Source organism: Lycorma delicatula, chromosome 2, assembly GCF_047948215.1.
Source record: "Lycorma delicatula isolate Av1 chromosome 2, ASM4794821v1, whole genome shotgun sequence".
NCBI lineage: Eukaryota > Metazoa > Arthropoda > Insecta > Hemiptera > Fulgoridae > Lycorma > Lycorma delicatula.
In genome coordinates this window covers 107,044,395-107,059,871 of record NC_134456.1, presented here as the reverse complement: position 1 = coordinate 107,059,871, position 15,477 = coordinate 107,044,395, and the positions used below count along the sequence as shown (strand labels likewise).

The 15,477-nt window shown below is 33.1% G+C and overlaps 1 protein-coding gene across 2 annotated transcripts in view; it reads right to left on the bottom strand.

Annotated features, from left to right (window-relative positions):
* Positions 1-15,477, bottom strand: part of LOC142320230 (esterase E4-like) — a 44,213-nt gene that overhangs the window by 10,436 nt on the left and 18,300 nt on the right. For both annotated transcript variants that reach the window (XM_075357928.1, XM_075357929.1), the window contains exons 6-8: positions 13,708-13,861; positions 10,922-11,106; positions 441-573 (exon numbers count right to left, since the gene is read on the bottom strand). In XM_075357928.1, coding sequence (XP_075214043.1) covers positions 441-573; positions 10,922-11,106; positions 13,708-13,861 — 472 coding nt within the window. The remainder of the gene's footprint in view (positions 1-440; positions 574-10,921; positions 11,107-13,707; positions 13,862-15,477) is intronic.

Sequence of the window (15,477 nt, the reverse complement as noted above, 5' to 3'; positions counted from 1 at the left end):
TATGACTATGTTCATAGAAAAAGTATACTGATTGAATAGCGAACTGTAATACTGAATGCGCAGCCGTCGGCAACCGAAGCACGACTCGACTGAATAGTATGCCTTGCTCCCAACAGAGCACGGCGAAAACTTGTGTCGTATATGAGCGGGAATACAAAACGCGTTGAAAACGCAACATAACAACATTTCTAGAATTCAATTTAATAAAAAAGATGCTGATCTTTAGATTTAAAAGGCTGTTCCAATAAATTGAAAATGAATTGTTTGTAGTTTTTAATAATTTTTTAAGTGTAATTAAATTTTGCCAGAGTATAACAACATAATATACAATTTATTATAGTAAACTAGAGGCTTATAAACCAAAGTAATATATTAATAAAGTAAAAATAATGATATGCTTTATATAAAAATAAATTCCAAATAAAATTTTAAAAGATTACCTAATTTGGAAAATTCACTATCAATAAAAGTGGTATCACTTCCTTTGTGCGCAAACACGTAAATATAAGCAGTTCCTTTATGGTTTTCAATTGCAGATGATACACACTGTACAAAAAGAGAGTCCCCATAAATCTGAAACAAAATATTTTGTTGTATTTAAACAGTGGTGTACGCAGAATTTTACCCATTCTACCCGTGTACCCATTCTACACGAAGTCGACCAATCTTTAGCAGTTCATCGGCCAACCGTTGCGGAACCGCCACCCTAGCTTCTCCATTCAACGGCCGTAGGAAGAGAACATATTGATGTCCTCTTCTCTAGCTCCAGAAAACTTTCTTCTGTGACGTAACAATTCTTCCACTGAGGTAAGGGCGTCGACTTCCTTTATCAGCAAATGGACTCGCCGAACGCCCCTACCAACTGTGACAATGGTATCTTCCACCTCCAGTATTTGTTGTCTCAACTTGACAGCATCACCAGTATCCTGAACTCTTATGTGGAAGTCTTTTCTCTGACCCCTATGTTCCGACAGAATGTTGGCACAGAATGTCGCCAGTTTGGTCCATGACGCGGATGCCGCCATCCACCAGACGCGGATTGGCCCACCCGCAGTGAGCCCGACCGAAGCGCAGGCCCCGCTCAGGTCATCTCCTCCGATTACCATAAGTTGATCTCACAGTCTACACTCCGTGCAAGATCGATCACCCAAGCCAATCCGTTAATTCCACTGACGCCCTGAAGGACTTCAGTGGAAGTAAACTCCTCCTTAGGCTATCATTGGCTACTCCTTAGACTCCGTTGGCTACCAGACGGGGCAAGTCACCATCACCCAGACCATTATCATTCACTACTATCACATCCATATGAGATCTAGGCGCCAAGGTGACACCAGTGTCCTCCGTCTGAGGAGCCACATCAGAAACAATAAAATAGGTCTGGGTGGCCTCTTCCACCACGTTCACAGCCGTCATGGGCACTCGGTTAGTCACAACGGGTTGTTCCTCTAAGACATCCTGGAATATTTCAACCATACCCGCTAATCCATCCACATTGCGTGAGCAATCTCCATCTTTGCATTCGTATTTTTACAAACTAAGTCACTCAATTGTGACTTAGTTTGTCACAATTTTAACATGTCTGAGAAGACAGGACAAATTGAATGCAAGGCATTTCCTCCTCTTCGCCCTCCTGGCCAGTGGATCCTCTTCTGTACTGGAGACCGTCTTTGTTGCCTCTTCCATCGGGACCGGTCTACTAGAATTCCGGCTCCCCAACCACGGAAGAGCCCACAGTTTCCGCCCTAGGCTTCTTTTTCTTTTTTGCACTCTTGGGAGAGCCGCAGCCGCCTTTTTGATATTTTTCCACCAGTGGACCCTCTATCTTCTCGATAGTAGAAACAGCCGGGAGAGGAGGAAAGTCAATCTCACACTCATTCAGGACATCACCATCATCATCATCACTAAGTTCCATATATTGGGCCGCAGCTCGTATTATTTCATGTTACAATATATTTATTTTACAATGTTCGAATATAACACATTCATAAATACCCTAGTGAAATCTTCTATAATGTATTTTTTCACAGTCTAGGCTACAATTTTTTTAACAACTTTTAACATCTATTTCATTTTGTAAAATAAAAATGCTTGTGCCAGATCCACATGCCATTATTACACTTAGGCTACACAATAATCATATATTTTAGTCAACGGTTACTTGTATAAGATAGGTAAAACACTACATAACATACAAAGTCCAACGAAGCAGTCAAATATAACGAAACAAATTTAATTAAACACATGTCAATATGTAACGCACCGAGGTTGAAGAATGAAACTGGCACGGATGAATCCACATTCTATGAAGGAATTTGAATAAAGAATTGAATGCAGTTGTCTCAAACGTTCAAGTCAGTACTCTACTACAGTGTATTATTCTTTTGAAAAATCATTGTTTAAAAAGAATACTTTAAAAAGAATAGTTAAATTAATATACTATTTATAATGTACGTAGCCTACTGTGTATTTTATTACTACATTTGGAAATTTCAGCATTCACAATACAATGTCCAAACAACGTTTCTTTTTCATAGTTCATTTAACACATCTTCTACAGTTGAAGTTTCGTCTCTATGTATGTTGAGGAGTAGTAATCCACTCAAATGTGTATTAAAAGTAGAATTACGCAAATATATTTTTAGTCGGCGTAATGTTGAAAAAAATCGTTCATTTGTACATGTGGACACTGGGAGTGCAGCTAGTATTTCTAACAAAGTGAATACATTTGACATTACGTTGGGATTGCACATAGTTAACCTATCTACGGCCGTTTTTAGTTGGTCTCCCTTCTCAAATCGTGCAATTATTCTGTACCATAATTTTAATTCATTATTCAGGTCATCCTGGCAACTGCTACTTATGTCATTGGCGTAGAGTTCTGTGAGCGAAGTGAAATCATAAACTTGAAACAGCAAGGGCAGAAGGTCTGATGCTTAGGTAAAAGACACTGAAAGCCTTTCAATATTTCCTTGTTTCAAGAAACGCGAATCTATTTGGAACATGAAGGTATCCAGAAATTGAATAAAGTAGAGACACGGAAGTAAAGTTCTGGCGTCACTGATGATAAGTCCAAGTTTACATGGTTTTTTGCTCGAGCTGCTATGCGAGGGATTTGAATGGAGGCCGCAACCTAGTCAAGACTTTAGAAGCACGAATGAAAATTTTAGAAAATTCTTCAACATTTTTGCGTATACATTTCATTTCACTGTTAATATCTTCAGCAAGGTTTACTGCTTCCACAAGATCAATAGTTTAATTCTGCAGGAATTTACACAATGGGAGACTTAAAAAACAGTCTCTGAATACAAAACAACGATATCACAAATTGACAGTCAAAGCAAATAAAAGTGAATTTGCTTGTGAGGACGAGTTTTTATTATTCCATTCTGATATACTTTGAATGGTTGCAATAATAGGGTCATACAATTCCACCTCCACGACCATGGAATTATACTTTTCCAACCAACGTGTTGCACATAGTTGAACTAGTTTTTCACGGCTTGAAGTTGTAGTTTCCATTTTACTTACCGCCAATTTTAAAACATGTTGCCTTTTAGTGGTTGGTAGATTTTAGAGCGAGGTTGGACTCTATGTTCATAGGTGATGAATAAAGACAACGCCTTGTTGCTTGTTGAATAATGGTTTAATGAACTGTCGTCTTGACAGTTAATGAAACCAATTGTAACATAACGTATAACTTGAGATATACGGAGATAGAACGGAACACACCGCCCATCAATTATAATTATCTTAATTATAATTCTCTGATGCATTACATAAAATAATTACGTAAATCTTGAAATTACAAAAATTAAAGTTAACTCAAATCTAATATTGATACAGGCAAAGCTTACAACCAAAGTAAATTGAAATAAACAAATACATTAGGAGGACGTTAAATAAATCTCATTGATTACATTCGGAATGGCTTATCTCATTGCAAGCATTTAAATTTGGAAGAACAATCAATTTATTAATAGTTCTTTTTACTATCGTGTTATTACTTTTCACATCAACTAATATAACTAGTCCATCATTACCTGGATAAACTTCAACAATTATTCCTAATTTCCACATCATTGGAAGAAGATAACTTTCTTTAATTATAACTACACTGCCAACACAAATGTTATTATTTGAAATTTTACACTTGTTCCTCTGGTCCAAGAAATGTAAATAATCAACAGACCATGCTTTCCGAAAGTCTTTCAATATTCTTTGTATAAGCTGTCACCTAGTAATCTTATTTACATTAATGCCTGAGAAATCAGGATCAGGTAAGGAAGTTAATGGAACGAAGGTTAAAAAATGTCCGGGAGTAAGTGCAGTATGCCGCCCACCATGACGGATAAGTATTTCCAACGTAGAATAGATTTCTTCCGGAGAAAGATCTGACAATATACGATAATTTTTATTTTTTAAATTATAAATGAAACGACGAAAATATGAAAATATGTTTAATGTTCGTACGAACGAAGAAAATGGTTTTGAAAGTTTTAAAGTTTCTGTTGTTTGAAGAGCAGTTGAAAACACATTAGTTTTACTAGACTTTTTTTTTTTAATTCTGATGTGATGATATCACCACAATAAGCTTGAAGCCTGTGCGTGGGATATGGAAATTTAGCGTATGAAAAAATGCCATGCCTGACCGGGATTTGAACCCAGGACCTCCGGGTGAAAGGCCGAGACGCTACCACTCGCGCCACGGAGGCCGGCGAGTGGCGTCCTCGCTTCCTTGAGCGAATCTGGCGGAATGATAGGCGAATTGGATGGCCACAGGTGTTCTCTTCTTCCTTCAGAAAAGACGGACCATTCCACCAGAGTTGTGACGAAGTTAATGCATCCGGCATGCAACCACGTGACAGGATGTCTGCGGGGTTATCCCTTGAAGGAATGTGCTTCCGTAAGAATTCCTTAGTTAGCTCTTCTCAATTTCGCACACTCTATGTGCGACGAATACCTTCCGTTGATTAGGAAGCGATGACAACCAGTAAAGTATTACTTTAGAATCCGACCAAAAATGGATTGAATCAAATCTTATCTTATACCTAAAATACACTTAACCTTATTGAATAAACAAGATAATAGAAGAGCCGCATTCAGCTCTAACCTAGGAATAGAGATTTTTTTGACTGGAGCAACTCTAGATTTTGAACGCAATAAGTGGATTTCAATGTGTTCATCGCTATCAACAGATCTGATGAAAAGACAAGCACCTTATGCGCTACCACTTGCATCACAAAAACCATGTAACTGATAACCCTTACTAAAACTAATTTTAACTAATCTAGGAATCTTAAAATTACTTGAAGATTTGAGTTCAGAGTACAGGAAATTCCATTTTTCTGCTAACAGAGCGGGAATAACTTCATCCCAGTGAAGGTTGGCGCACCATAACTCTTGTATGAGCACTTTAAACGGAACGATTGTAGGAGCAAGTAGTTCTAAAGGATCAAACAATGAAGAAATTATTGACAAAACGGAACGCTTGCTGTATGAAGTATTATTATCTTTTGGTTTGAATTGATAAATGAAATCATCGCCTTGAGGATTCAAAAATAATCCAACTCTCTTGATATTTTCATCCTTATCTAACTTGATGAAGGAATCAGAATTGTCAAACATATCTGGAACGTTTGAATGGCATTTATGTAGTGAAAGTCCATATTTGCTTAGCAATAACGAAACATCATTGTATAATTGTTTCAACTGATCGATGTTATCACAACCAGTGAGCAGATCATTGACATAAAAATCTTGCTTAATTACTTGGCAAGCTTGAGGAAAAGAGGCTTCATTTTGATTGGAAATTTCAATCAAACATCTTGTTGCTAGAAAACTTGAAGGTGCTAAACCATAAGTAACTGTCAGTAAGTTATATGGAATGATTGATGAGTTGGTATCATCATACCAGAGAATTCTTTGTAATGAAAAATCTCGAGGATTAATGCAAATTTGTCTGTACATTTTAGGAATGCCTCCTGATAGCATGTAGCTGTGAGTTCTAAAACGAATTATAATTGAAAATAAATCTTGTTGTACTACTGGAGCTGTAGCAAGAATTGAATTGATTGGCCATTTGACGTTTTCGCACTACCATCAAATACTACTCTTGTTTTGGTAGTGGTGGAAGATTCACGAAATATTGCGTGATGAGGCAAATAAAAGGTTTCAGATGGAACCTTGGACTGAGATGAATCTACAGGTTGCATGTGATTTATTTTCGATATTCTTTCATGAAATAGAAGTAGTCTTCCTTGAGTTTAGGATTTTTCTTAAATCTACGCTGTACTAAATTGAAACGATTTGGCATTTGCAAACGAATCTCCTAAAGTACAATTTTCCTTACGAGGAAGAGATACAACAAATCTGCCTTTGTCATCACAAAAGGGTATTTTCAACGAAATGTTTTTCGCAGAAAGATTCCTCCTGGGTCGGTAAACGATCTTCTATCTCTTCGGATCTCCAAAATGATTCTAATTGAGAGGAAAGCTGTTCATTGCTGACAAAACGAAATGTTGAATTTTAATTGTTTCCCCGCTTACTAGGTTTAGTCCCTAATAAACCTAGTAGGGACCTGTTTCTGGTCAAATAGGGATTTGACCAGAAACTATGAAACCAAGACGAGTTTCTTGAAGTATGGTATGATTGGAATTACGAGTTAATTGAACAGGCTTAAGTAGAAAAAGATAATATTGAGCTCCTAGGAGAATGTCAATTTGCCCAGAAATTTTAAAATGAGGATCGGCTAGAAAAAGGTGAGAGGGAATTTCCCAGTCAGTTACGTTTACAAAATGATTGGGTAACAAACCTATAATGGATGGCATTATATGACATTTCAAGTTAAAATTAAAATCTTCATATCTAGAATTAATATTTAAATCAATACTTAGCTTAGATTTTGAAACGACATTGCTAATATCTGTGATCGGCATGAGAACAGGTTTGGTTTGAAGCCCAAGTTTGGCGGCAAACCTTTCAGTACAAAATTAAATCATCAAAGCGGAATCAAGTAAGACCCTGGCTTGGATGAAATTACCTTTTTTATCTTTTACATTAACTACAGCTGTTGCACGTAAAACAGACTTGTTAGGTTCTGATTTTAAAGTACAATATGAACTATTAGCTGAAGGAGTTTGATTCTGCTTAGAAAATTTATTTACTGCGTCTTGCAGCATTTTATCTAAATGAATTAGCGTATGATGCTTCCGTGAGCATTTTTTACATTTATGATTGCTTGGGCAATCTTTGACAATATGTTGTTTACTTAAACAATTAAGACATAATTTTTCTTGAAATACAAAGTTTTTTCCTCCATTAACATTATAACTTAAAAACTTATCACATCGATACAATGGATGGTTGCTAGTTTTACATAATTATTTACATGAAATTCATTTTTACTAGAACTAGGTTTTGAATAATCATATTTTTGCCGCTAAATCCTACACTAGGCGGTTGTGGTTTTTGATTACTTTGAATGGTGTCTGTGTATTCAGGTAGCTTATGTTTACATTCTAAGAAAGAAATGAGTTGTTCTAACTTTGGAAATTCATTAGTTTCCAATGTTCTTTCCCAGTCTCTTAAAGTATTTAAATTTAAGTTTGGAATAATTAACTGTATTATAATAAATTCTAAACAGTCAATATTTAGATTCTTCAATGCATTAATATTTGAATTAATTTGATCAATGAATTTAGATACATTTTCAGAATTTTCCTTTTTTAATGGTTTTAAATTAATAATTTCTAAAGCATGTGTAGCTGCTGTTAGCCTTTTGTTATCATAACGAGCTTTAAGTAGTTCTATTGTAGTTTCATAATTTTAAGATGTTACTCATACATTTTTTATTACGTCAAGAGCATTGCCTCTTAAGAAATTTGTATGGTAATAGAATTTTTCAACATTAGAAAATTCTTCTCGGTTATGAACTAAACTATTAAAAAGATCAAAGAATTTATGCCAAGCCTTCACATCACCGTGGAAGGGCTCAATTTGTATAGGTTTTAAAAAAATTGGATTAGGTTTGTTAATCACTTTAATTGCATCAGTTACTTCTGAAATTTTGAAACGATTTTCTAATTTTTTATGGTTTAATTTAAGTTTGTCGAAAATATTATCATATGCGTGCCTATCCTGTAGGTCTTTATCTGTTGCATCTTGGTGCAATTTGATTTCAGATTGAACATCGAAAAATAGTTTTTCGTATTCTAACAGTTAATCAAACTTAATGGTAAATAGATCGTAATCGCCTGAATTAAGATCAAAGTTTTCAATGAATGTTTTTAAATTGGCTGTACTATTCTTCATAATGCCTCGTTTTTTAATTAAATTCTTGAATTCCATTTTTATTGGAATCGTACACAAAATAATATTAAATTATAATGAAATGAAGTTATTATAAAATAAGATTAAAGATAAATGTCATATACAATAATATTGTTAAAGTATAGCAGATGCATAAAGTTGAATGAACTGGATTGGTTGTAAATATGATATGATATCTGCTAACATCTGGGTGTGCAGGTCAACGAACAATAGAAATATTGCCTGAGATGTGCGTGTGCTTTGTACAGCACGATAAAGGAAAACTTGTCCAAACTGGAATCGAGGGTTGGTCTTTATACCTATGGATGTAAGATTATGCTTATACTCAAAAACTTAACTTTTTTATAAACCATTGAAATATTCACAAACTTGAATGTTTCATTAATGTTAATTTTTTAATTGCACTTTTAACACATACCCTTAATTTTTTAAACACTTTTTATAAATAAATTATAAATACTGTATAAATACAGTATCAGTCTTACTTCGAAAGTGAAGAAGTGCCCTGAAATTGCCATCATTTTCTTCTGGTTCTTGGTCAATCTCGACCTCTATTCGTCCCGATCCCTGTGGCCTCGCAGAGCGATTCATTGTTTCTGGCAAAACAAAATATTCTCAAGAAGTTTTTCCTGTTCTCCAGTTTCCTTTGAATTGTTGCAGTATCTCTATTAGCACATCTATCAACGTTTTCTTTCCATATGAAATTTCAGTCAAAGTACCGGCTACCTCCAAACTTTCTTTGTGAAAAAGACACTTCTCATGTTCTGAAAATCGCTTGAAGGCATCCTTCCAGTTGTCAAACTTTTCACTACAAAGTTGACCTAAGGGTAACTTAACAGATCTAACACCATTTCTTGGAGCAAAAGGTGCACAAAATTTACAAAACCTCCCTCCCTTAAATTCGGAATATGCAAGCTACTTTCAGCGGTCAACGTTTTAAAGTCATTTAAACTGAAATCGCATATTTCTCTTTCCTTTTGCTGGAAAAACAAACCCTTGATTTGGTTCCCAGATATTGTCCAAGATATCCCTTTTTTTTCATTAGACGAGTCTTTTTCCACGAAAAACCAATATAATAAGCGTGTGGTTCACTGGAACTTGATGTTGAAGCTTCCGGAACTAGAACAATATACATATCACTTCTAAATGATTCAACGGGTACGTCAACATTACTGAGTGATGTCGATGTACATTCGGTACCAGCCAGAGGAGAGTGTGAAACTAGTTTCGGGAAGAATATTTGCGACAGCATCGTCACGTTGCGGCAGCGAGGAAATATTTGGCAATGTGAAATTTTCACTAACGTTACAAGAATCACTATCGGCAGGCGACTTTTTGCTAAAAGAATTTTAAAATTGAACTTTGAGGTCGCTTAGACATATTAAGGAACTTGGAACGATTATGTGAAGTTTCTATTTAAAAATATGAACTGCGAAATGCACAAAACGTTAAACGAACGTTCCACAACAAAATCTGAACTAGACTAACGAGTGAATACCACTTGAAAAGTACAAAATTCCATATATGCACTAATGCCATTGCAGAGCTGTCCCAACATGTTTCACAAGCAAGTTTATCTGGTGTCGCCTTATTTTATTATAAGATTGGTATTATTGTCGTACCTTCTTAATAAGCGGCACGGCTTTGATAGTTTTTCCTCTTTTTCAGAAGACATGGAGGGGTATACGGTTTGACACCCACTGCCTCAGTGAGAGCACTGCCACCTTCTCAGAATGCTGAATGAAGGCTACTGTGTCGCACGTTGAGTGATGTACTGTACATACCGCAGCTCCGAGTATGGGAATTAAATTATTGAAGAAGGAACGGCAGCGGATTGGATCTTATGTCGAAAGATTTTGTTACTCTGACAGTGAGAAATTAGAGGAGAGAATATGATATATTTTTCAAAAGCTACTCATCAAATATATATGCGTAAATTTAGAGAATGTTTATTTTATATAGGCCTAATATTAAAAAGTACTTAAACCTTCATTGGGCGGAGGGGGAAGAGGGTTCAAACCCGGTAACCCCGCGCACCATTGTGTACACCTCTGCATTTAAACAACTTGTATCATTGAGTTGAAATATCTACAAGGTAGAGTTTATCTTGTAGATATTTTTACTTACAAGAAAGGCCCTTTTATGTTTCAGTTTCAGTAGTATAAATTACTTAATGTTAATAAAAGATCTTTGACTATTTTATTTTAAAATTATGCAAAGTATTTCCTTTTACAGAAACCATATTAAGTACTAAACCCTTTTGGTACTCCAACATATATACAAATATTTATTGATAATGCCTCTAAAATTGTGATTTTATTCAGTAACAATTTTATTTATTTATTATTTATACTTGGCCATTACTATTTCATATATATATTTACATACATATAATTTTTTTTAACGTTCCATGATATTTCTTTATTTTATTGATTTTATGTTTGTATTTTGCCATTTCTTAATCAATTTAAAAATAAATAAATATTTTTAAAGTCTATCTTGTCATGCTGATTAGAAAGAAATTAAAAATAATCTAATAGAGCATTTCTACTCTACAAAATATTTTTTGCAAATTTTAAGTAAATTTACTTACATCTATTAACTGTTTGATATTTTCTTTTGTGATTATTGGGTTAACATTTCCAAAATAAAACTTTTTGATTTTGGCTGAAATCTCATCAGGATTGTTTGATGATTTATCGTAAAACAATCCTACTGGTAATATTTCATTTAAAGGTGCATTCAATTCTACAAATTCTTCTTGTTTTAATCCCATCGCTGAAATAAAACAGACAAATATTCAGGTAAGTATATTTGTATTCAAAGTAAAATAAATGCAATAACAGAATGTGATTGCAATATTTTAAAATAATTCTATTTATAATATGGGTTAACCAATCCAAAATTTTGTTGTATGTTAGTCTAAATAAATTCTTGTTCTTGCTATGGAATTCAGATACATAACTATTCTTTTCGAGATTTTAATTAAAACTATTTAATTGTTAATACATTTATCTTTTTATTCGAATTTATTTCTATATAACCATTTATGTCATGGCCTTAGATAGTTGAAATTAAACAGCTATCAAAGGATGTAAAGCAATTCTTTACTTTGACACAGCAAAGGATGCAATCCATCCTTTGGGTTGGTTATATCACTTGTTTCCATTCAGTTGAAATTTTCAGTAATCCTGTCTCATTCACTTTACACAAGTAAAGTTTGGTGCTTGAACCATTTTTAATTTTTATTATTTCTTTTTTTTATTCAGCTTATTTTACATATTGCTAAGAATTTCATTGCACATTGATAAGAGAACCGTAAGACAATTTTGCATGTTTAAGTGAATATGAACAAAGTCTACCTAAAGTTTTCCCTGAAAACTTGACTAAGGCACAGAAAGACATTTAGAAACAAATTTTAACCAACATCATTAAATATCTGATAGTAGAGCTGGACAGCAGGAGTAATGAGATATGGATTTTTCAGTATGATCCAGAAACAAAGAGATCACCTATGTACTGGAAATTCACACATCACCAGGAATGAAATAAGATCAAATGTGTTATTCAAAATAATATTCATGCTAACTGGTTTTTTTATATCAATGCCTTGGTAATGGTTGAATAGTATCAAAGGGTATGATAGTACTCTTTGTTAGTTAACCAACATTATACGTTGAGGTTCTGGACAAGTCAATTAGTGAAGAAGCAGACTTGATCAATGGAATTATTATGATTATGATTCTCCATTATAACAATGCTCCAGCCCTCAGTGAACTATCTGTAAAGTAGCATCTGGCAGATAAGAAGATCCCAGTGTTGGATCATCCACCTTACTTGTCAAACTTGGCTCTACCTGATTTTTATCTTTTTAAAAAAAATTGAAATCTGAATTGAAGGGCACCCATTTTTAGTCAGTGGATAGGATAAAGAAGAAAAGTAGACTTATTGTAACAGATAACAACCAATGACTTCTAACTGTTTCCAAAAGTGGTAAATTTGTAAGCAGTAAGGTATCAGTACTGGAGAGGGGAATGATGGAGGGGGAATAAAAAATTTTACAATTGTAATAATGAACCACATTTTTGTAACTTGTCTTGAAATTTAATAAGCAAACCACTTATTAGTACTTATTTATTATTAATTACAGTAGTTCTAAACTTATGTACTAAAATTACTTTACTTAAGTAAAAAGTAATTTGAACCTACTTATAAATTTGTGAAAACTGAATTGAGAATTTCTTCATTTCTTGAAGTTGGATGAAAAAAAAAATTTTTTATTGGTCGTGCAAGTGGATTCCTTACAGTAGATTAATTTTTTGTCTAGAGAAATATTCAAAAGTACTTATTATAAAGCATTTAATTAAATTAGGGACTACAATATTGAAAATTACAGTCTTTTTTCCATGTTTATATATATATATATATATATTTTTTTTTGTTTTATTTAGATAAATTATTTTAATTAAAATCTTAATTTTATCACCTCTGGAATATTGTAAACAGATAAACTGGTACTGTAAACATTTGATGTTCACAAGAAATTCTAAATTAATTTTTTTTATCATAAAAAGAGAGAATCATTACACTATAATTTTTCCTCTATTTGTAATTTTCTATTCAAATTTTTTGTATATCAATTAATTTCTTTTAATTTAATTATATTTATATGAAGATACAATTTTGATTATTTAATTCTATGATGATTGAACTATTTCGATGTATGAACTTAAAATTTGTTTCATTCATCCATATTTTATTTCATGTGTAAATACAACAATTAGTTATTGTTCAATCACTCATTCTACTGTGATACCGACTAATAAAAAATTCTAAAATGCTGATAGTGTAAACTACAATGTGTTCTGCAGGGAAGATATGTTATGTGAATTGCTAGTGTATTATACATTTATTTTTTTTCTAAGCATTTCGGTAAAAATTCAATGTACAAGAAGTTTATCTTGATCAGAAGAGTACAAAACCTAAGAAACAACCTACAAATATATATGCACATTTTTGTTTTCATTAAAGTTCTGTTCCAGAATGTGACCTCATTTACAGTTGGGGAATTTTTTACTCCCTCAGGCTTATTGTTTGTGAGGTATTAATTTAATATAATAGCAGAAATCCATTCATAAGTACATGTGTACAATTTAAAAATAATGAAATAAAAAGGTAAGGAGAAGACAATATTGTGATTCATTTCCATTGAGACTTTAATTCATATTTTTTTTTTTTAAATTCTATATTTATTATTTTATTTATATTTTTTACAGTACTTATGCTAATTTTTCATTACATATGAACATTTAAGTTGAAAGAAAATTGATCATTTTATTTATGTGGAAAATATAAAACCATATTACATATTTCAAATACCTGCTACCATCCCAACACCTTCATCTTTTGTTACTCCTATCATCATTGGAATGCTTGATTTTGCAGTTAAAGGACTTTCAGTCATAAAAGCATCTTTAATTTCTTCTGATTCCACAACAGGTACAAATGATACGAATGGTATCAATTTCCATATCTAGAAAATACAAGTAATGTCACAGAAAATGATAAAATATCATTGGAAACCTTAATGTAAGAGAGTAAGGCATAGCAGTAACTTATTAATTTTACATGGATAATAATTAATAATTTGTGATAATAACTATCTACTTACTAGTAACATTATTTATGTTGCAAATTAATGTTATCAGCAGATTATCAGGTAAAACTTCAAAGACACTATTATCATTTTCATTTCTAATTAAGTTCACAAATATCACAAACAGATTTTAAAATAAATGCTTACAAAAATAAATCTCTGTTATTATAGTGTCTTTTTTTAATTTTAGTTAATTTGAAACAGCTACTCTAATATAAAATTTTATGGTCACATTTTATAATATCATATTCTCTCTATTTATGCAAATCCATTGCATTTTCAAAAAAAAATTGACATATGAAACATACCATACAAAGAATACAATGAAAAATGCTATATAAAGTATCGTTTATGACATGGGATATAATGACATATCAGATGTAGTGACCAAAAACTTGTCCCTTGGTTGGTTTGGTATGCTGTTAATACATATATACAGTATGTATATTGCTTATAATTGCATCGATTGTACTGAAATATCGGTTATGACTATTTTTTTTACTGCAACATTTTATCGTTTATAATGGTGGATGGAAGTTTATAATGGCTCGTCAGTAACGTAGTATATCTACATTGTAGATACAGAAATATTTTGACAGTTAAAATGAGTCACCTATTCTTTTTTATCTGCATATGTACTATAGTCCTTGTTTTTCTCATCTTCTTCCTGTACCAGATTATAGTAAACTGAAGCGGCCACATTCAGTTGTTATTAATCTTTTGCTGTGAGCGTATCAAATCGTGCGGGTACGGTATTTTATTTAAGCATCCTGTGTAATTCATTTAATAGTCATTTAATTATAACTTCACGAAAAACATTCACGGTAGAGGAAAAGACGCACATTATTTGACGGTTAGAGAATGATGAAACTAGTAAGGACATTGCCAAGGAATTAGGCGTATGTCGTTTGACAATATTGGTGGTGATATGGAAGAACCGTGAAAAATTTAAGAAAAATCTTGAATCAAATTCCATGAAATCCAAAAAAATTATGGCCTCGTCAACATAGTGATGTAGACCAAGCGCTGTTAAAGTGGTTTAAATACCAGAGGGCTAGTAATATCCCTATTAGCAGGCCTATGTTATAAACTAAGCCGAACGATTTTTCTGAAAAATTCGATAAACCACATGAAATAACTTCAGCCTGGATACAACGGTTCCATCAGCGTCACGATATTGTGTCGGGGAGAATAACCAGCGAGGCAGCAGCAGCTCCAACCGCTGTGTCAGAAAAACGGCTAGAAATCATTTGGCCAAAAGAAAGAGGGCTATTTGGACGAAAAAATCTGTAATGCTGATGAATCTGGTCTTTTTTCAAACTGACGCCAGAAAGAATCCTTTGTTTTTAAGGCGAAACGTGTTCGGGAGAAAATTATCAAAAGAAAGACTAACAATACTAATTGCTACAAATATGATGAACTGACAAAAAAAAAAACTTCTGGTTATAGGGAAAAATGCTAAACCCCGATGTTTTAAAAATTTGAAATCACTT